Genomic DNA, 24,015 nt, shown 5'->3' with positions numbered 1-24,015 from the left:
AAGAAGACACTGAGCACAACTTTCTTCACGAAATGTAAACAAAACCGGAGTGAAATTGGATTTTAGCGGTTGTAGGATTTCTGTTTTGTGTTTGGTGAAGGATTATGAGTCATTTCTGCTGCTAGTGCTAGCATGCGCGTTTGTGTTGGTTAGATTTGCCCAGAATGCCCTGGGCTGTAGTCTACATGATGTTCACACATGCATTTGAAACGGACCAGAGTTCACTTTAACCAAACAGAGGCTGAGGTTTGTAAGTGGACCAAAGTTTGCTTCTTTGGTCTGAATCAGAGTTTGGTTTTGCATTCACAGCTCCCTGGACTTTCTAGGCAAACAAACAAGAGTTTGATTAAAGTGAACTTTATTTTTAAATCGCTCTCAGAAGACGTTTTAGCGCTACAACAGAATGTATGACTGGATCCTTTAAGTGACTTTTACTCAGCCTCAACACAGCAGCAAATGACTAATTTCAGTGAGGAACCAGTCTATATTTAAACACAAAGCGCGACCTTGTCCGTGTGTTTATTAGTCTTTATTGAAGGAAAAATGATTTTTAGGCTCTGTCATTTCCACCAATAGTAACACCCAGCTGTTGATCACGTGACGCCTGTGATGTGAATAAAGTGAACCACCTCATCCTAGCACAAAAAAGTATCAAAAAAACAAGTTTTTGCAAAATTGCCGTGTTTCCGTTAAGCAAATTTATTTTTGTAATTTCACTTTGCACAATTTTGTGATTAATGGAGTTTTGTACAGTTTGTTCTGGAGGCTAGAACTGTCAACTAACTAGGGTTTGAAAACATTCGCAAACTTCAAAAATTTGTAACAAGAAAAAGAGGCATCTATTTATCACTTTCTGAGAAAGACACTACATGGAGTGAAACTTTCTGGTTTGATAGAATTGATTAAGAAGCACCACCAAATAATAAAGCTAATGTATCATAATCATCTTTGTTAAAGATTATTGGAGTCAAATTAGTCTTTAAAGACAGCTCTGCCCCTCAGTGATCAGGTAATTTTCAGGAAGTGTACAAGCAAACACTCAGTTCTCACGGGACAAAAGCCTTTGTACAATAAAACAAACTCCGCTCCAGACAGGAAGAGGTGAAACGCAGCATTTCAGACCTCGGCTGAGTCTAAATATAGAAAAAGAGCAAAGCAGAATTCCCCATTAGCCTGCAGAACCGAGCCACCTGCGTTCTCCTTTCCAAGAGAAACACGCCAGCAATCAGTGAGTGTGCAGGTTCGACACGCAGCTCGGCTTTCCTCGGGGAATCTGACGTCACGGACGTTGGACCGCTGCTCATAATAACAGATTAACATCACTGGAGTATTGTTAGAGGGGGTAAGAGCAAACAGAGCCTCCAATAGAAAACTGTTTTCTCTAGCAGAAAGAAAAAAGTTTCTGCAGCACGCTACTTCATCTATCCATCTATCCCCCGTTTATTTTTCCCTCCCTTCCTCTCATTCTTTGCCGGATCTAAATTTAGCCTGTGGAAAGGTCGGTGTGCGTTGCAGGGGCACGCAGAGCAACGCGCGGAGGTAACAGGCCGGCTGGGATCTGCATCGGGTTTATCGGCGCCGGGATCAGGACAGCGCAGAAAAGCAGGAAATAAATGGGTACAGAGCAGGAAACGGGGAATCTCTGCTGGGCGGGTTATATTCTGGGGGGGAAAAAAACACAAATAAACACCCTGCTGCAAGCTAGGAAATCCAAAATAACAAACAGTTTACAATGATCAACTTATGGCCATCTTCATCAAACTGTCTGGTTTCCATGTTTACTTTACAATAACCATCCCTCTGCCACACTGGAATCACAAAAAGACAGCCTAACGCCGCTTTAATGAGGAGGTCTGAGCCTCAAACTGCTGTTTAAAAACAATCTTCTCCTCACTGAACTGAGCTCATAATTGCCCTTAAAGGATGGAGTACAGATGCGAGGAGCCAGGGGCTTACAGCAGGGAGGAGTCGGAGGCGGCACGAGGAGGAACTCAGGTGGAAACATAGAGATGAGGATGAGACGGAGAAAGAGACAAAAAAAAGATCAAAGAGAAACGAGGACAGCGTGAACCCTCAGGTTTCACATGATCACTTCGGCTTAAAGACACACATCCTAGGTTAGAGGATACCAGCTAAAGAGAACTGAGAATAATCTCCAACCAGGATGCAGACAGAAGCTTTTAAAGGTGAGCTAGAGTTACCTTTTCAGCCGCAAGACAAACAACATGAGACAGAAGGGCATGAAGAGAGACGGGAAACGTTCCAGGAAAAGCAATAATTGTACAATGAAAAGCTTGAACACAAAAATCAGATGACACTTTTCTGATCTATTAAAATAAAGTTGTTGGAAAGAGACTAGATTAATTTTTTAAATTGTATTTTAAGGTTTTTTCCCACCTGATAATGCAGTAGACTCAGTTTATTTCTTACATTTTCAGCTGGTATGGTTTGCTTTCACACTGCACTGCATCAATCTAAGCCAATTGAAAAACTTGTTCCCCTTCTCGCCTGTGGGGGCGCTGCACCAAGAACCACTCAAGGAAACGACACAAAATCTCCAAAAAAGACATGAACGCAACTCTCTTCTTCATAAAATGTCATCGAAAATAGAGTGGAGTCTGATGTTAGCAGCTGAAGGATTTCTTTGTTGTCTTTGGTAAAAGACCATAAGACATTTCTCTCGTAAGCGCTAGACACGTGCATTTGTTTTGGTTGCATTTACCCAGAATGCCCTGCACAGTAGTTCACTTCCTGCCTTTGAATCAGTCTCTGGTCCACTTGCCGTTCACATGTGCACTTCCAGTGAAACCAGATCAAAGTTTGTAGGTGGACCAGATTTCGCTTTTTTGGTTCCAATCAGTTTGATTCACACCTCCTCAAACAAACTTTCCAGAAAAACAGACCGGGGTTTGACTGAAGTGGACTAAACAGCGCTGGTGTGAATGCATTCATTCAGGTGCACTCAGTCATTTGAGGGAAAAAACCCCCACATTAGACTCATATTCTGGTCTAAACCAAACTGAAGTAGTGAAGTGTAGGAACCCCAAAGTGAGGGCGCGGTGAGACCGATGTCAGCGCATACACCGATGTGAACAAACAATTTATGGTGCATGCATAGCATGCGCTCGACTCTGACTCAAATGCTCCATAAATGTTGATAAATATCCCCTATTTCAAAGTGAAATGCTAAAAAAAAAAAAGTACAAAGCATCTAGAAAACACGCTATCCGAGTCCCTTCCTCAGATCTCAGAGCTAGAATCTGGCTTCTATGTCTTTGGTACTTCCTGCACTCTGAAACCAATAATTCAACAATGTTTCACCGTTTAGGGATGGACAGTTTCAGAGCAGGGAGTCACATTACTGTCATGTGCAGAACGATAAAGAAAATGTATTTTGTCATTACAAATCTTGCTTTGTTGCTTAATAAACGTAAAGTTCAAACACTCTCCTGTCTTTTTTTTTACTCTATATTTACACAACAAAATGTTTCTTGCTGCGGACTGCCTCCACATTTCAAATGAGCTGGAAAAGCAACAAAAAAAGCAACAAGAGGAATGTTTACAGGGAAAAAAGATTTATCTATCACAGATCTTTCTAATTAGATCAAACTGAGTTCAGTCAGAGGAAAAAGCAGAAAAGTGACTTCCTGGCTGCTTCTGAAACCTTCCTGCAGGTCCCAACTCCACAGTCAGAGGCAGGAAGTTGGCACCCAAACTTTTTCTTCTTACACGTTTTGTGGCAAAGATACCTTGAAACTTCTCCACATTCTTCTTCTTTGGTTCAGTCAGATTAGATGTCTAATTCTATGCTTGTCAGTATCAGTTTTTTATTTATTTTTACATTGGCTGTTATACTACTGATCTAAAAAAAAATCTAAAAACATCGTTTTTAGATGTTTGACCAAGTTTGCAAAGCTATTTAAGTGTGCGGTACTGGAGCAGATTTATCAAATAAATTTGTAATTCAGTACATTTTATGTATCGGCTTAAAAAAAACTGATTTAATTTAGTCAATTTAATTTAGCTAAATTGACTAAATTAAGTAAATTTAGCTCCGTTTTTCTGTATCGGATCGGAAGTGAAAAAGCGGATCGGTGTTGGATCAGTTTCAATGTGCGCCTCTTCATGTTCAGTCAGTCATTATGATGTGATACAACCAGCGAAGTCTTCATTGTTACACAGCTGTTTTGATTTTTCATAATTCCAATCCAATTAAAGCTCGTAATTAGGTCCTGGCAGCATGAGTGGGTGGAATAAAACTCTTCATGGGAACGCATCATTACTCGAGCGTTAATGAGAAACAAAATCCTTCAGCAATTGCATCGGTGATGATCTCACAGCTCAGGACTCTATCTGCTAATCTGGAGCGCCTGAGCCAAGGTTGAAGCCTTATCAGTTTTCCCAGCGAAGGAACACATACATGCATGTACACGTGCTGCCGAACGCGTTGGAGCATGCTTTCCCTTCCAGAAAATGACAACCCTGTAGAACATTCACCTGTAATGAGCTGCTGGCTGCGTGACTACCCTGCAGGAGATCTGCAGTGCATCCTGCCACCGTCGGGGCACGAGGATGAACTTAGTTTAAATGATTGAAAGAAAAAAAAAAAAGAAAGAGTGAAAGTTTTAAAGTTTGCATCTGTCTGTGCGCAGGAAGTGAGCGAAGCCGACACCCTGCAGAGTGAAGTCAACCAAACCAGACATCTCCACAGTCGGGCAGGTTCTTCGCTGATTAGGCGAATCAAACTGGGCATTCGGTCGGCGGGATGAAAAAGAGAAACTTTTTTTTACTAGAAAAGCTTGTTAAAAACCTGAAAACCTTTAGAAGTGGTTCTCGTGGCTCGTAAAGAATGATCAAACGAGACGTCAAACACAAAGCGTGAGGAGAAAGAGGCAAAGAAATAAAAGGGAAATTTTGTTTTTTACCGACTTAGATATGGCAGAAAATCCAAAATAAAATAAATATTATAGTTTTTTGTGGGTAAATCAATTGTTGTCTTTCCATAACAGATATAAAAATATGCAAAAAAGTAAGCAATGACTTACAAAGTAAGGTGACATTAAAGTTGAAAAACCAACTCTGACATTAATACACAACACCATTTCCACCAAACACAGCAGGAATAAATTCTCCACCTTAAATTTTAATTTATTAAGAGAAGATTTATATGACCAATCATCCAGTAAGGAAGAAGGCAGTCAGGAGAAATGTTTTCTGGGTGAACTAACTTGAAGACTTAACAAACCAGGACTCAATAGAAGGATTTAAAAGCTCAATATGCCTCATATTTACTACCGATATGTGAAAACCCAAAGTTCTGGCAGTTTAAACAATCTGCACTGGTTCTGACCTACATTTTCACTCTGTTGTGTAAAAGCATAATTTAAAACGACACAAAAGTTGGTTGTGTAGGTCACATTTCTCAAATGCTTTAAGTGAGTTTACCTTCTCTGAGCTTTTCTGCTGTTAATATTCTCACAACCAGTCAATAGTCCGCCATGCATAAATTCAAACTTTTACAAGATAATTGCTGTTTTGGTTTTATCGTGACTCTACAGTATAAAGAAAGTATGCAACTGCGATAATATTGCTAAATACTGTGATGTTGATTATGACCTGACTATATTTTCGCTGACTTCAGGAAACATTAACATCTCACTAGCCAAATATTTTATTTGCATGCAGAGTGAATGCATGTCACTCGAATATGATATATTGCTTCACAGTACTTATTTGTAATTGCAAACATTTACATTACAAAGATAACTGATTCAATCCATTGTGCAGCCCTGTTTCTGGAGTCAACAGGTTAAGAACAGCAATCAGAAACCCAACTAATATAAATAAGATGAAACAATTTTTCAAAAGCAAGAGTTTATCAGATATACATGTAACATATATTAATGATTATTTATCTTCATAATCATGAGAACTTTTTCCAAAATCTAAGAAACAGTACTTCAAGTACATGGGTATAACAAAAGGTGATTATTATAGCAATCGATTATTCTTACAATTTATTGACAAATGGGGTAGAAAAAACCCAAACTGCCACATTCTGCAGATTAGGGCTGAAACGATTCCTCGAATGATTCGAGTACCTCGATTACTAAAATTCCTCGAGGAAAATTTACCTGCCTCGAAGCTTCGTTAATTTATGTTTTATTAGTTAGCGCACCGTGTTCCGGCCGGGACTTCATTTGCGTTGCGCGGAGCTCTCACTTCCGCCTCTGAGTTGTTGACAAAAGCTAAGTCTCAGCGGCATAAAGTCCAATCTTCAACATTGGTCCGTGGGGATTTTATTGATTGATGATAATGCCCGACTTTTTATCGTTTTTGGGGAACCAATAAGCATCATTAAAATGACTGGGGGAATGCCTGGAGTACGGCAGCATTTCTCCTCCGGGGCTGCTGGTTGAAAGCGAACGGCGGGAAGAGCGCTGAGGTGAGCGGATAGCCTGAACAGGGCGGGCGGCTGAGTAGCTGATGCTTACCGTGTAAATGTAGCTTTACCGACGAACCGCACAATAAATTTCATATCCCGGTCTGAAGAAACGGGTGGCGGAGCGCATCGTACATGGCTGGTAGATGAGTTTCTGAGTGTGACCAGTGAAGGTGTCGTAAATATCCCGTATTGCTTCCCCCGTGTTCGTCCCCCGGTCTAACGGTTCGTCAGTCCGCTGGTCTATTTCCTCCCCTCCACCCCATGTTCGTTCATTCGCCCTCTCCTCCCACTCCAGGCGGCATTTCCCGTATTTTCAAACCCAAAGCGTGACAGGTTAGGTGGCAAGGTGAGTTTAATTAATCTATTAAACTCACTGAAGATGAATACATAAACTAAAAGCTGGATTGTAGACATTTTTTATAAGCATATTTATGAGCCTGCCTCTTTGTTATTAAATTCAATATAATTTCAGATTTTTCTATAAGTTTTCTTCTGGTTAACTTAGAAAGTGAGCTATTATTGTTACAGGTTAGTTTTCTAAACTACAAAAAAGCAACTGTTAGGGATGCTCAAATGTGAACAATTGGACTGATATTGATATCTGATAGTAACACCGGTATTATGCCAGATTTACCAATATTTCATTTTATAATTTTTTTTTATCCGATTACTCGATTAATCGTAAGAATAATCGATAGATTACTCGATTACTAAAATATTCGTTTACAACAGCCCTACTGCAGATTATATAGCATTAGAAATACACAAAGATGCAAATATACAATTCTTACTTAGAAATAAGAAAAAAAAAAAATATATATATATATATATATATATATATATATAATCACTACTCTGTTGTTCTGTCAGCAAAATAATTTTTTTGAGTCTGTATACTCTAGTTAACGATTGATCAATTGCTAAATTAGTCTAGGATTATTTGAATAATCGACTAATCATGATTAATCGTTTCACCACTGTACGAAAGTCGACTCAACCATGTTACCCCAAAAACATTTACATAAAAATTTAATTCAAAGTATACTGGTCCTTTATTACTTTACCTAAATATTTAGCATTAGAAACGCGACTTGTGACTGGATTAATGCAGAGCTGTGGTTTAGCACAGGGATGACATCTGAGGAAAGCAATATCTGCTTTTAAATCTCAAATCTGCCTTCTGTGTTGTGGTTTGTTCAGCAGACTACTCTCATTTTACTCCAATACACACACAGACACAGTAGCAAACCCAGCACCGCTCACTGAGTGACTTCAGATATCAGATTTAGCCGTCTGAACACTAGTGTGCATGCATACACGCACAAAACCACGCGCATACATGTGTCACCACAGCCCTGAATAGATCTATAGCTCTGAATCCGACGAGCTACATGAATGAGTCACTCTCGCTCTCTCTGCCAATCAAATGTCATCTTCTCATTTTGCTTCTTTCCAATAAGGCAGTTTTTCCTTTCAGCGCGTTTTCCAACAGACGGAAAGGCTCCAGCGTTGATTAAGACAACTGCATACAAGCAGTTGGGAGATGCGACAGAGGAAGGATGAAACGGCATCCATCCATCTATCTGAAATTAGCAACGACGGTGTCATAATTCCCCCTGAAGTCACAAAACCTCCCGACCCCGCCGAGGAGACATCACAGCGACTTTTATTACTACACGGTGCCAAACTCATAACACACAATATTCATATCTGGTACTGATTAACTCTCATTCCAAGGGTTTTTAAAGTGCTTTTAAAAAGTTAGCCTACACTCTAATGTATTAAGAATCAATATAAAAACCTTTTCACATCTGTTTAGGATGAGAACAACAACCACTGGGAGCTTTAAGACAAAAATAAGAAAACTAGCAAATAAATTACTGTATTATTGACAGATTTAGCTGCAGCTTCACACACAAGTTAAGCAAAAAATAAAGTAACATCCATAAAATACTGTTTCCATAATAATTAAAAAAGTCTGGAACTCTGGATTAGACAGGTGTTCTAATACAACGCCAAGCTGGAAAGACATCAGCAATGGCCTTGAGAAAGAAACATCCTGCTCCGCTTGGATGCATCCCTGCTCCAACACACCTGAATTTATAGCCTGAATTACCTCCTTGACACGTCAGCAAAGTCCTGCACTCGAGGACTGGAGTTGCACGCCCCCGCTCCATGGTGAAAAAGATTTGCAAGTGGAATTTCACCCCAAGGTCAGATCGAAAAAATGCTCAGATAAAATGCAGCAAAACCTGTAGCTCCATGTCAGGCCTCGGTTAACATGCGAGTCAAGAATCAAGGGGTGGGGTGGTCTAGTCAAAGCTCAGACCTCAACCTGACCAACCAATACCTTCACTTAGAGCCAATCAAGCCTATTTAAAACTTAGATGGATTCATTTGATTTAATTTCATTGTACAGTAAACTGCACAGTGAAATTAGTAGTACAGCTGTTCTTATGGCATTTATAAACAGTCAAAGCACATAAAACTGGTGTGATCTGGGGATGAAAGTCTCTGTGGTGGGCAGGACTTGAAGGATAGACTATCGGGAGCTGGAGATTTCAAGCAGCTGCTCTTCATGCAGCCTGTTGATGGTTGAGCCAATAATCTCTCTAAAACAAATTCACATCAAACTGGGGCTCCAGCTAACAATTATTTGTAGTAATCAATTATTTTAGGGCTGAAACGATTAATTGGATAAATTGTGATAATTGAAATAAATAATTCAAATAATTAATCTTACATAAGAAAATAATCATTTTACTGCCTAAAATGCAATTACACAGCATTCCCTTAATTTGCACTTAATCATTTGTAGCAAAGGTAAATCTGCAGCTAAATAAAACCAAGATGTGAAAAACATCAATACAGTGTAGGCTAATCTGTTTATTTTTTGGATAAACTGATTAATATTTGGACAGAAAGAAACTGCTTGAGAGATTCTTTTAAAGCATTTTTTCACAGCCAACAATTATTAATTGAGATTAATCGTTTCAGCCCTCGATCAAATATCCATAAACAACAGCCTGTGGGTGAAGGAAAAGCCCCGTCCTGAAGGGGTTGTGGGAAAAAAGCCAGACTAAAGTGCTGTTAATCTTCTGATGCATGTTCTTCATGTCTGATTAACATTATCAGTCAGTGTTTGTGGGAAGTTTGTTGATTGGATCCATCTGGCCTCTCAGGCATTCCTGACTAATAGTTTTCAAGCCCCTCCTAAACAAAAGCACCTCATCAGCGCCGCATGCAGCGGGTCGTCACTTCTGCAGCTTCATCAAGACTGTAACATGAATATTTGTTTTCTCGCCAGACGGCTGCGGTTCTGCCCCTGCCACTCTCCGGCGTTGGTTTGTGTAATTTATCTGCCATTTGAGACTTATAGAACAATCACAGTGACAGTGATCCGCTCTGGAGAAATGAGTCTGAACTTCTGAAAATCTTTAAAAAACGAGTGTCAGCAGACACGGGACTTTCAACATATGTGACGTCTGGGAGCGTTAGTCAGCCTTTCCTCAGAGGAAAAAGTCGCCGCACTCTTAATTCCTCCATTACATTAAATCTGGATCTTCCAGTCTGCAGACAAAGTGGCTCGCTCCGTTTGTAAAAACATGAAAGATTGGAGGCACGACGGCGTCACCGCAGGGAGATGGCAGCCCAAACGAGCGCAACACGCTCACGAGCTGCAGTGAGAAAATTAAGAGTGTGTGTGTGTGTGTAATACAAGACAGATATCGGCCGTTTTCATGGCACGTGGGGGGTCCAGACCCGTAATAAACGGAGCATGCTCAGAGTGGGCGAGGAGAATGAGTGGGAGTCTGAGAGATTAACGGGTTTTATGTTATGATTCTCGCTCATTCATCAATGTCACCGACTGGTGTTCACACAAACTACACAGACAGAAAACAAGTCAGATTATTAAAAAAACAACTGAAGTTCGCTCTTTACACTAAACTGCATCTTAAATGTTGTTTAACTGTTATTTTTATTAAGACTTGAGTCACGATCAGGTTGGTTTGTGTGCTGCAGGTGATTAAGCAACAAAGATCACCATTCATTCCTGTAGCCATTACATTTAATGGTCTTTTTTTACTACTTTATGAAACAGTTTTTAACATTTTATATGACTTTCCCCCAGTTATTATGCATCTATGCTTAATTACAATCTCCTACCTGCTAAGACAGTATGTTTTGATCAAATTCGAGACCTTTCAAGGTTGTTTTAGTCTCATATGCATATTGTTCTCGATATAAAACATTTTTAAAAACCCAGAAAAACACAAAATGGAATGGATAAACCAAGTAATAAACAGCCCTTTCTATTTTTTTTCTGGTAGATTGTCCATTGCATCTTAGACCAAAAAAGGAATCGCATTACAGACGCATCAAACATTTTAAGGTCAATTTGTGACTTCAGATTTTCTGAAATGCAGATTGGAATATCTCATTAAGACTAATAAATGTCATTGATTTATAGATGCCAACATTTTCCTATCCAGCGTGTTTTTAATCACAAATCAAAGTAGGAAACTGAAGATAAAACAGAAACTTTGCTGTAGAATGTTTAGCCTTCCTGTTATCCCCTGAAGTTGCTCTCTCTAGCAGTCTGAATGAACAATAGCAGCTTAGGCCATATAGGGCTTCACGTTTTTCAAAACCGTCAACATCAATAGTGAAAAAGGTTATTGCTAGTATGACCTGTTAGCATTTAGCCACACTGAGTTTCCAGTAAAAAAATTTTTAAAAATCCCCCATCCTGCTTTGAGTTGGGATGTTTTGCAGCATTTTATTGAGAGTCTATAAAGTTTGCTTCCGTCTCGTCTTTAAAGTAGGCGTTTGAGCTTTAGCGGTACGACACCTTCACACAGAGTCACAACAAACACACCACACACTGATTCCCAAGGCTGGCCCTGACGGCCATAAGAGAGAGACAAAGCTGTAGGATTCCCAGCGGAGTGATAACTGGAACAAACACGGTGTGAGCGCCGCTGAACCTGATCATCACCTGTTTGCTCCGTTCCCAGCAGAGATCCACACTCTGAACCTCTGAGGAACTTTCACACCTGAAGCTAATTTGGTCCAATCTGCTGATGAGTTTGTTAGCTTGATTCGGTTTCTAAATCTGTCGCAACAAACCAAATTAGTTCATTTATTGGTTTGATGTGTTCAGGGTTGGAATAGCTAGTGTGAATACAGGTAAGCCTTACGCAATAAGAAATAAATCAGTTAATTGCGTGATAAATTAAAACAAGCTCAATCATTTCCATTTGCATGATTCATCATTTCTCTTCTAAGTCCATTGATCTTTGATAATGTTTTCTTGCATTATTATGGCATTACCACTGACTTGAATGGTCTCAAAACAATATTATTGTTCATTGCAATAACTTCTAGCACAATTTATCAATAAAATTTTTTATTGTGACAGGCCTATAAGTGTCTGCCCCTCTTTTCTGGGTATTATTTTAGGCAATGTGAAATGAATAAAAGTGAGCTTTAAACAGATTCAACACCTCAGAGGTGAAAACACGCTCATAAATATGCCAACCTTTCCTAAACTTTCTCTAAAAGCCAATCCCAGTACCACAGACATGGCCACTATGTGTGATAATAAAACCTCCTGTTAGATTTTTCAGACATTATCCTGTGGTTCAGTACCAGGTGTAAGAGTTTCATGCCTCGCTGGATTTCAGAAGGAGCAAAGAGCTGCAGGAGGTTCAGGAAGCTCATGTTGGAGTAACTTTAACACTTCAAAAACCATCAAAAACAACAAACTTCAAGGCTTTTCAGCATTTACAGGTAGCGTGAGAGCTCCAGGTAAAAGTTTATGATTCATCTAGTTAAACTGTATTCAGAAATATCTTCTGAATAAAAGACATTTAATGCAGGAGAAAAAGGAAGCATTGTGTCTTCTGTGTGTTCCTGGTTTCTTTCACAGTGTTTGATTATGAAAAATAAGTTTTTAGTTCAGCATAAAACCTGGATTTAAGAAGGGTGGCCTGCAAATCAAAAGATCCTAGATGTTGAGAAGTGTGGACAAAGTGTCTCTGTCTGCCTTGCTGGGTCAATGTCTGTCCCAAAGGGATTCAAACAGAACCTTACTGTTGACATAAAGATAAAAAAATTTTATATTTCTACAGCTTTTCAGCAAAACTCTTCTTTGCAGAGTTTATTTGTGGGGTTATTAATAAAATATAGATAGTTTTCTGACAGCTGGATGTTTTCTATAGAGCAGTGGGAGCTTTAAAATGCAGGTGCAAAGCCAACAGAGATGCAGGGAAGGTCTGGTCTGGATCAACCAAGTCCAAACAACCACAAACCGAGCCGCTGCCGCCAGTTGGCAGGTTTCCCCTCAGAGCCTCTTCAGGTGGTCTTCAGGCTTATTCTGCATCAATCCTAAACGCTTTCTAAATTCAACAGGTTTGTTTTTACTATCAAAGACTTTCCACTGGTGAAGTAATGCACTGCTGATGAATGGATGGAAGTCATGTCAATACTCCCATTTTATTGCGAATTAATGACAGTGCCACCCACAGTGGGTCACCCTAAATACTTGGACATAACCTGGCTGGCTCCAATCTACCGCTCATGTTTGCTGGATCCAACCTCACAAACATGGTGGTGGATTTGGCTTCGACAGGAACACTGGAACTACTTTACAGAGCCATAAAGGCCTGAAAAACGTGTCTCAAAACATCAAATCCAGTAGGGAGCGTGCACCCTGTGAAAGCCTGTGTGTTTTTATACCACATCGGGAAAACATGGATTTGTTACATTAAAAACAAGAATGAAAAATGACAACATTATAAACAAGAATATGATGAAAATACCTTAATTCCTGCAAAAATTACTAAAAAAAAAATGTGAAGAATCAGGAGAACCTTACAATTATTGCTCCTTAAAATAGCTAAAATCACACACAGTGTTTGAGCAGCTTTGCCTCTAGTTAAACCTCAAATGTGTAGTTTGGAGATCTAGAGCTTAGAAAGAATCTAAAATCTGTTGTTTCAATGTACAAAAAATAATCTAAAACTGAAGAACATTCGAACAACCGGCAACCGAAGCAAGTTTACTCTGAAAGCAGACCACAAGATGCTAAAATAAATCTCAAATAGGGAAGCAGAAGATATTAGAAATGTATTCTTATCGCAATAAATCTGTACAAGTAGTGACTAAAGAAGGAAGAAAAGCACGCATGCATGATGATGGTTGTTGGATGATGTTGCACTTAGGTCTGTCGCGATATCAAATTTTGTTGGATGATAAATTGTCTCAGACGTTACTGCAATAAATGATAATATTGTTGTTTTGAGACCATTTTCAAGTAGCAAAATAATGCAAAAACACTCTTTTATGTATTAAAAAAGTGATTAAAAGTGTCAAAACCAATTAATCAAAATTAAGGCGTTAAAGTCGCCTGATTAAAATATCTTTCTGCGGGAAGCCCAGCATCCCGTCAGGTGTTTCAGAAACATCTGAGCTCCTCCTTATCTGATCGCTGAGGTGCATCGCTGGTTCCACTCGACCTGTTCTGCTGTTTTATTGGCCTCACTGGAGGTCAAATGTCACAGAGATTCACTCAGTCATAAATACTTACAGATAGGACCAAGCCAACAGGTCAAGCTGACACAGGTCCTGGACACATTCTTTCACTTTACTTTTGTCGTGCAAAATAAAATACTAAAACAAATCCTTCAATCAGGCAGCAACACGGCAACCATTTTAGTTCCTTTAGGCAAGGCACTCTGAAAGCCTTCCTGTTTAGATAGATGTTTAAACGTGAAGTGAAGCGTGTAAAATCAGAGAACATCACAGCTCACTGCCTGGCAGCCTGATGGAAACGTTCATTTAAGATCCGCTGTGAGAAAACTTTACACCTCCAGGCTCTTACAGATCAGCTCAGAATAAAATGCATTTTCAGTAACCAGAATAATACCCTGTGCTGATTATTTAGGCTTTCTAATAATTTGCAAATCCTCTAAATTTGAAAAAAATTAACTTTACAGGAAATATTCTTCCATGTAATGATGACATAGTAAGGAGTAAAGAAGTGAATATTTTCCTTTAAACGCTCTTCAGGAGCAAAGGAATCGTTTCAACCATGGATGATGAGCATTTCCACTCAGATCTAAGGGATAAAGTTGATAAAGCATCCTGTGCTGAAGAGTGATGGTTATCAGATGGAGGTAAGTGCAAACAGAAAGTTCACTCAACCACAGCAGGTTGTGGTTTAGTTCTGTTTCCTCAGCTGATTGAAGCTGCTAAAAAGATAAAAACACAACCTAAAATAACTTTTCCTGTAGTTCAACTTAAAGTTATGAGCTACAGTGAAACAAACAGGCAGAAATAACACATAGAAAATGGGACTAGGTGTTATTGTGTTAGGAAATCTTGTGATAATGTTGGTAAATATTGGAACCTTTAGCATTTTAAGCGACATCATTAACATAAATACAAGTTTATAACATTTGGAATATAGTTTATAACATTTGGCATAGCAAAATCCCACAATATCTGTGCTACATTTTGGTTTCTACTAGCAGGAAAAAACAAAAAAAGAAAAAAGCTTTTTTTGATTGTTAACCAACTCTGGGCCTCCAGAACCGGTACGAGCCTAAACCCAGCCCTGAGGAATCTGATCAGCAGGTAATCTCAGCTGGAAGCAGATAAAGAATCCCTCTTGGCTGTTGTTTTAAATTAGCATTTTATCGCTCCTCTCTACACCCAACAGCAACATTTCATTGATCCATTTATTGTCAAAACGCTTTAATTTGGCTTTTTATCTGTAAATTCTTTAAATTTCTCAACTTGTGATTATATCATAACACAAACTCACCTTGTTTTATTCATTTCTAAAACAATAGCAATTCTTCCACATGTAAATGGGCAAGGCACTTAACTCCAAGTTGCCCAACAGTCCAGCTATTAGATTATGAAAGCATCTGTTTGTCTGGTTTTAAACGCTTTAAAATTGTTGCTTTGATTGGAACAACAGTAATAAACATTCATGAAGACTCCATGTTTATGACAGTATCATATCAGTCTTATGCAAATTAAGCTTTACCAAATTTCCTTTGTGGAAACATTATTTTGAAGCCTGACTTTATATATTTTAGTAATAAATAAAGATGTGGGTGCAGCTGCCAGACTTTCCTGTATGTGAGATTTCATTTGTTTAGCCAGCATGGTCGAGCTTTGAGCAACCTGTTGTCTGGAGTCGGCGCTTGCTACAGGTCACAGAGCCACTGTGCATACACACTTCCAGGAAAAGAGGCCCGCCATAACATCAGGAGACGATCGAAGCGGCGCTGACCCAGGCTGCCGCTCAACGGCACATCAGAGAGGCACTGACGTCACTCTGCGGAGGTTTTTCCAGGCCCTGCTTGCCCAGACTTGGCTCGCTAGCAATCAGGAATGTGATCAGGTCGACCTTTGTCGAACTAATCACTCACAGTAACCGCATAATGGGAGGAAAACCTGAGGAAAGTACAATCTGTGAGTTTCTGTGTGGGTGTGGGGAAAAATACGTTTGGCTTTTTTCCAGTTGTCACGATTCTGCAGCTGCTGGATCAGCAAAAATAAAAGAAAGACTTGTTTTATGGTCTGATGTTACGTCATCTGGCTGATCCTAACATGACCCCAGAGATTGCAAAAACAAATTGTTTCTACTTTTAGAATTTTAAACAAATAATAAAATATACTTCTAGATCCATTTTATGCACCAAAATTTCCTCGTGTAGAGATTCGGAGAAAGGATGCATCTAAAAGTTGCAGGATCAGCTCAGGAAATCTGGTATTAAGCATCTCAGGTTTAGATCAAAGCGTATTTATATGTCAGGACGGCCTAGTCAAAGTACAGACCCAAATCTATTTGCTAATCTGTTGCAAGGCTATGAATCTGGTCCAATCCAAACTAATGTTGAGTTACGTTCCAGTCGCAGGAGGGTTGGGGTGTAAAGCATGTCTTCAGGGGGCTTGGATACTTCTGCTGCTTCACTTTTCAGGTTTTTATTTGTAGACTTGCTGAAGACGAATTTGTTTTGACTTTGCAGCTCAGCACTACTTGGTGCAGGTTGACCCAGTTTAGGGTTGTAGATAAGTCTGTCGCAATAAGCAATAAACTAATTAATAACATGATGAATTAAAACAAGCTTGATCATTTAAATCTGGATGACTGTTTTTTTTGTGTTTCTCTCTTTCTACCAAAAACTGGATGATAAAAGTCTTCAGTCTGGTACTTTGGTCTCAACTACCCCCTTTTTTTAAGGTAATGTTTTCTTAGGGAGACTTCATTTCATTTGTTTCTGTCTTCTAATTCTGTGTTAAATGCTCATTAGATATTAAAGTTTATTATTCTTATACAGGGAATACTTATATTTTATGCCAATATCATTATATTATTAATTTAAAATGGTCTAAAAACAACATTTTAGTATTAATTAATTGGACAATTTAACATCCAGCAAAGCTTGTTATTGTGAAAGGTGATAAACTAACAGAACAGGACGAGGTTTAAGGGTGTGAATACTGATCTGAGGCACCGAGTGGCTCCAATTAATAACAACCAAGTAGGGCTGTTGTAAACGAATATTTTAGTAATCGAGTAATCTATCGATTATTCTTACGATTAATCGAGTAATAGGATAAAAAAAATTCTAAAATGAAATATTGGTAAATCTGGCATAATACCGGTGTTACTATCAGATATCAATATCAGTCCAATTTTTCATATTTGAGCATCCCTAACAGTTGCTTTTTTGTAGTTTAGAAAACTAACCTGTAACAATAATAGCTCACTTTCTAAGTTAACCAGAAGAAAAGTTATAGAAAAATCTGAAATTCTATTGAATTTAATAACAAAGAGGCAGGCTCACAAATGTGCTTATAAAAAATGTCTACAATCCAGCTTTTAGTTTATGTATTCATCTTCAGTGAGTTTAATAGATTAATTAAACTCACCTTGCCACCTAACCTGTCACGCTTTGGGTTTGAAAATACGGGAAATGCCGCCTGGAGTGGGAGGAGAGGGCGAATGAACGAACATGGGGTGGAGGGGAGGAAATAGACCAGCGGACTGACGAACCGTTAGACCGGGGGACGAACACGGGGGGAAGCAATACGGGATATTTACGACACCTTCACTGGTCACACTCAGAAACTCATCTACCAGCCATGTACGATGCGCTCCGCCACCCGTTTCTTCAGACCGGGATATGAAATTTATTGTGCGGTTCGTCGGTAAAGCTACATTTACACGGTAAGCATCAGCTACTCAGCCGCCCGCCCTGCTCAGTCTATCCGCTCACCTCAGCGCTCTTCCCGCCGTTCGCTTTCAACCAGCAGCCCCGGAGGAGAAATGCTGCCGTACTCCAGGCATCCCCCAGTCATTTTAAGGATGCTTATTGGTTCCCCAAAAACGATAAAAAGTCGGGCATTATCATCAATCAATAAAATCCCCACGGGCCAATCTTGAAGATTGGACTTTATGCCGCTGAGACTTAGCTTTTGTCAACAACTCAGAGGCGGAAGTGAGAGCTCCGCGCAACGCAAATGAAGTCCCGGCCGGAACACGGTGCGCTAACTAATAAAACATAAATTAACGAAGCTTCGAGGCAGGTAAATTTTCCTCGAGGAATTTTAGTAATCGAGGTACTCGAATCATTCGAGGAATCGTTTCAGCCCTACTACCAAGTAATCGATTATTCCAAAAACTAATAAATAAAAGCTCAAAATAAATAACAGATTTGAAAAAAATGGTACATTCTACAGATTTTTAATTTAACTTAAACATTTTTCCATACATTAAAAGACAATATAAATATTTAAAGTAAATAAACAAAACAACATAAGGAACAAATACAATGAATTATGAAGTTTCTCGAACAAAACTGTCCTTCAAGTTGAGACCAAAACACCAGACTGAAGACTTCAATCACCAAGTTTTTGGTAGAAAGAGAGAAAAAGGAATTGTGCAACTGGAAATTATTGAGTTTGTTTTAATTTATCATGCGATTATTTGATGTATTGTTTATTGTGACAGGCTTGACCAGGATATGAATTTTATACCATACTGCACATCCCTTGCTGGTATATGTGATTTATTTTTATTATTCCAGGTTAAGCCGTGCGTCTAACAACTGTAGAGGTTCCTGTTGGTGTTTGTTGATGTTTTAACAGACAGAATGTGGTTCATTAGCCAAATTTAAGGCAGGCTTATTAGCGCTTTCCACTTCCTGTAAATACGACTTCACTCATCAGCCCACAACCAAGCGGTCTTCCTGAAGCGTGACAGTAAAAACACTTGTTTTGTTGTGACCACATCAACATCAGGTGGAGCCACGCTGCGACAGACCAGCAGTCGTACGCGTGTCTGCGCGCCTGTGCACGCACGCAATTAAGCCACCCAGTCGTAAACAGCAGCTCTCTGCTAATGTATGGCTCCTTTCACATGCAACACGGCGCAGAGCGGGCGGGCGGGCGGTCCCGGCCGGCCGCAGCTGTGACGTCTCACATGTGGAGTGTTGTTGATATAAGGAGGAACACCAGTGGAAAATTGGAGCTGGAGCTGGTGGGGCCAGACTTGTGACTTCCTGATAGGAAGACAGTGCAGGCTGACCCATATTTGTTTTGTTTAATGGAGATATTTATATCTGCAAAGGTCTGCAAGACCACAAAAGGGTTCCTAAAGTAAAAACTTTGGAGTAAAAGCGTCAACTGGAGTTATGAATTGTACTCCACTAAGTGTAGCACTACTTCAACATATCTTTACTCAAGTAAAAAATAGCCATCCAGGGAATTACTGAAAAAGTATTTGGTAAAAAGTCTAGTCAAGCACTGAGTAACTGATCAAATTATAGATCAATTAATATTGAAAAATTACATCAACAGACAGACCAAAATTTAAAAATATGTGGAAATGATGGTATTTTTTTGCACAAACAACAGCAAAATCAGACAAAATATTTATTTTCCAAATCAGTTTCTTTCAATAAAAAACTTATGAAACTTCAACAAAAACTGCAGGTGTGTGAATTTTTGGTTAAAATGCGGGTTTTTTTTCAGTGGGTAGATAATGCAGAACTTTTACTCAAGTGAGGGTAGCGACACTTCATAATAAAATTACTCAAGTAAAAGTAAAATGTACAGTGTAGCAAAAAGTTTTTTTTTTTTCCAAAAAAAGTTACTTAACTAGATGTAACTAGTTGCTACCCAACTCTGGCTTTAATCAACAGAAACTAATGGAACTGGGTTAACTTTCTTTAAGCTGCAACACAAACTCCTCTAAGCCTTTTGCAAGCTGCTACAAGCTGCACCAAACCAGAACTCGGGTCAAAAACACACAAAGGAGAGCGGCATGTGGGTTAAACTAGACGGTCTACTTTTAAAACCGAGCGGAAGTGTGACACAGCCCCTGGATGCTGGAAGTCATTAGGAGGGAATACAATGTTCAGGAGTCAGAAATAGGCGACAATGACCCGCTGGTCTGAGCCGTCCTCTAAAAATAAAGATGGAGTCATGAAAATAAGGAGGCTCGATTCAAAAAGATAAAGTTTTCACTCCTTCATGCAAAGATTGAGCTTCTTTTCGGCTCCTCCAGAGCAGTTTGGGATATAAAAAGGCACCTTCAGCTGCAACGAGATGGATGAAGCCACATTTCTAATTACGACGTTGTGTTGCGGCGAGGCATTCCCCTCTTTAAGCGTCTATTATGGGCCGCTGGATCCCTGCCTGCCCGAGGTCACCGCAAAACGCTCCTGACTAAACTGAATTTAAGAGCACCTAAATGCACAATGGGGGGAAAATTATAATCATTTCAGCAAAATCGGTGGTGTCACAGAAAAATGGGAGGAATGTTAACTGTAAGAGCCGTAAGGTCTGCTTGAATCTCAGGTGGAAGGTGGCTCCTTTTTTTTTTCTTAAAGCTCGTCTTTCTGGAAGTGGGATTCATTTGAAAGCTTTGTAAACAAACAGACAGCATTTTTCATTCCTCTTATTGCAACTATCTCCAAGTTTCCCTCTAGTTTCTGCAGGAGATCCTGTCTAACTTCAGGATTTTCAGTCATTCAGCTTTGATTAGTGGAACTAATGCAATTTGCATGGATCAATCAAAAGTTATATAGTAATAAAAATAGGATTTCAACTTAAAATGGTAAAATTTCATTGAAAATATAGACATTTTGGCCCAGAAATCACACATTTGTTAGCAATCACACATCAATTCATACCCACTTTAACAACTAACATTTTTTCTAAATGCATCTCATAGATTAATATGAATAAATGTAGTTATGTATTCACAATTAATACTATATACCAACTTAGAGTTATTCTGGTTTGATCAGAGGGCACAGTCTCTGGTATTCCAAAGGAATCAGAACCAAAATAAACTGTTAAACATTATTTAAATGGATGGATGTGAATTGATTTCAGGCAACAAAATGGGTGAAGGGTGTTCAGAAATCATATTCCTAATGACCAGAATGCTTAAAAAACTAAAATCTGAACCAAAAACTTGATTTAAACACCCTTTGTCAACCAGAGAATAAAGTTAGAGTAAGATTATCCCCCTTATCTTGGTCTGATTGCAGTTAAACTAAAAAGTGCAGAGGACAAGTTAATATTTAATGCACTTCTATACCAAGAATGATGTGAGATTAAAATTTTGATACAACAAGAGGGAAAACAGGGGGGAGAAACAACTATTTTCAGTATTTGAAGGGAATTTTCAATGAAAAATTGTCTGGTTATGATCTCTGGCAAACAGATTGGTGCATTACTACTTTGCAAACAAATCTCAATGAATCTCCATATTGGTTTCATCATTTCTGATGTTACATTGAGCCAAAGTATCCACCTTAAATGCTTTTTCTTGTCATTTGTTTGGATAGTTTTTACCCAGACATACTAATTATTGCCACTTCCTAAAGTTTCTGAAGCAACCATGTGACCGGCTTCAGTTTAATATAAAATCTCCAACATAAAGTGTGTCCTTTTGTAAAGTAGAAGGAGGATAATCACTTTAAATCCTCTTATTTCTCCTTCTCAACACCACTGAGTTCAAGGATTTTCACTGTAAAACTTTTTTTCCTGCAAAACCAAGTAAATTATGTTTGCTGGGCTTCAACTTTTCACCTTATTTTCATGTAAGTGGGTAAAAGTCTGCAACAATCACTATTTTTACATGTGGTTTGTAAGCTAAACTTTCTGCAATCAGTGATTTTATAAAGGGAACTCATATTTTGTTTACAGTCAGTTATAAATCTTGAATGTTTCTCAAAATTGTCACAAAGTACCTTATTGGATATGTTTAATTTATTATTTTTGGCTTCATTTGAAGCATTTTTCTACAGATGGATGTTAAATTTTAAACTATCTGAGATTATAAAAATGAAATCTCCAACATTAAGTTTGCCATTTTTGGTAACTAAAACCTGAATAATAACACTCAATTCTCTTAATTCTCCTTTCCAACAACTGTTTTGCTGCTAAAGTAAATTCAATGTATTCTTAAAAATTTATTTTGTTTTAATTACTTCATGTGCTTTTTATGACAACTGTGTTGCAGTTTCTTTGTTTTGTTATGCTTTGTTGACATAATTTGTTTAATTAAGTTATGTGTATAGTCTTTGTTTTAAGTTGGACAAAATGAGCATTGTCCCGGGATAACAAATGAAAAGTAGTATTTTGGCTAATTCTAGCGTATTATAGTAAAGTTAATTAATGTGCATTGCCCCTACCTAATATGTTCAATTAAATTTTCAAGTAAATCAAGACCGTGTTCAAATCACCCAGACTGTAAATAAACTGCAGAGTCTGTATTTGTTTACTTAGAGATCAAACTGTACTTTAAAATAGATTTCAATGATGTAAATACAGAGCTGTAATAGTGAACCGTGACTCCACAGTTTTTGTAAATATCTAAACATGGAGGTTTGTTTTGATGCAGGAAGCCAGGCAGGTTTGGGCCATGTTGGTTCTGAGCTGGAAGCGATAGAAACTTTTTAACAGACGGATGGATCCTCTGCAGCGCCATAATTCAGTCACACTTTCCCTGGAGCTGTTGCTGCTAACAGGCTAACTGCTGCCGTTTTCACCGGGAACAACAAACACCAGAGTCTGTAAAAGTTGGTTGGAAAACCACAGAAATGTCCACTCACCCGTCTCTGCCGGGGTTTTCATCTTTGTCGAAATCTTCGGCGGCTCCCTCCGTCACCAATCCCGTCGACGGGTAACTTCAGACGGTAGCTTTTAGCTGAGTTAGCAGCGGCTCCGCACTCCTTCCACCCCCCGGTGTTGTTCTAGCCAAAAAAAAAAAGAGCCGAGAAAAAAAAAACCGAATGGAGTTTAAAACACACGGATTCACTGTGAAAGTTGCTGGTTTAAATCAGCAAAGTTGTCCCAAAGCCTCTGGAGCTGTGGGGGAGGAGGGGGAGAAATCCAGTCCGGTCCGGCTGAATGGTGAAAGTTTGGAGGAGTCAGTCCGCGCTGCCGTTGGCCGCTTCTGGAGCAACGGAATGTGGAGAGTTTAAATTTTCACTCCTATCGCTGCAGCAGCGGCGGCGGTGTCGCATGTTGGAGTCCTCCGGGGCAGCGGCAGCATCTTCCTCCTGACAACAGCCGCGCTTCGGGGAGGAACAAAAGTACCGAAGCCAACTCACTTCTTTCTCTGTGCCCCCTCTTTTTCTTCTTTTTCCACTCAGTCACTTCGTGTTCTCTCTCCAGCACCCCCTCCTCCTTCTTACACAGCCGGGGTGTCGTGTTTCGCTCTCCTCCTGCCACACGGGGCCGCCCACGCTGACCCACACAGGGAGGGAGGGAGCGAGGAACCGAACGCCCACTCTTCAAAGATCGTCTATGATATGCCAAGCATTATGATTATTAATGAAAAGATGGAAAATGTTTTGTTACAATAACCAGTTACATTTACTTGAGTAACTTTTAGGGGAAAATTTTTTTAAGTATTTTTACTACGCTGTACTTTTTTACTTTTACTTGCGTAATTTCATTGTGAGGTATCACTACTCTTACTTGAATAACAGTTTCTGGACTTTCTACCCACTGTGTGTAACTTCACTGAATAAAGAACAAACTTGTTCTAACCAAAAATTCACCAGACAGACAGTTTTTAAAAAAAATAAAATTCCATAAGTTCTGTATTAACAACATAAAAAAAGATTTGGATTTTTTTTCTTTTGTCTGATTTTATTTCGTAGATATAGTGTTTATATGCATTACTCTCATTTTGTTCTTTAAAATACCGATATTTCCGCATAAGTTTTTGTTTTGGTCTCTGTTGGTGTAATTTTTAAATATCAAATAATTTATGTTTTGATCAGTTGCTCAGTACTTGTGTACTGTTATACCAAATACTTTTTTTACTCTTATTTGAGTAATTTCTTGGATGGGTTCTTTTTACTTTTACTTGGGTAAAAATATGTTTAAGTAGTGCTATTTTTACTTGAGGACAATTTTTGACTACTATATCCTCAACTACTTGTGTTTTAACCTGGTTTTGTGGGTGTTTTTCTCAAAACAAAGAGAAAGCCAGATTGTAATTATATGTTAATTTCTTTTTT

At 38.9% G+C, this 24,015-nt stretch overlaps 1 protein-coding gene across 2 annotated transcripts in view; it reads right to left on the bottom strand.

Annotated features, from left to right (window-relative positions):
* The window catches only part of erf (Ets2 repressor factor), a 43,846-nt gene extending 20,573 nt beyond the window's left edge, over window positions 1–23,273 (bottom strand). Inside the window, exons 1-2 of one of the 2 annotated variants that reach the window (XM_088010492.1) lie at window positions 23,098–23,273; window positions 22,597–22,737 (exon numbers count right to left, since the gene is read on the bottom strand). In XM_088010492.1, the coding sequence (XP_087866618.1) occupies window positions 22,597–22,618 (22 nt within the window). In that variant the 5' untranslated portion in view covers window positions 22,619–22,737; window positions 23,098–23,273. Of the gene's footprint in view, window positions 1–22,596 lie in introns of both variants that reach the window. The other variant, XM_015001526.2, reaches the window with a different exon arrangement.
* Between the last annotated feature and the right edge of the window lie 742 nt (window positions 23,274–24,015).

Source organism: Poecilia mexicana, unplaced genomic scaffold (genome assembly GCF_051168715.1).
Source record: "Poecilia mexicana isolate PSO_F unplaced genomic scaffold, ASM5116871v1 scaffold_11, whole genome shotgun sequence".
Classification (NCBI taxonomy): Eukaryota; Metazoa; Chordata; class Actinopteri; order Cyprinodontiformes; family Poeciliidae; genus Poecilia; species Poecilia mexicana.
Note: the sequence above shows the minus strand (reverse complement) of the source record. Positions and strands in the feature narration are given on the sequence as shown.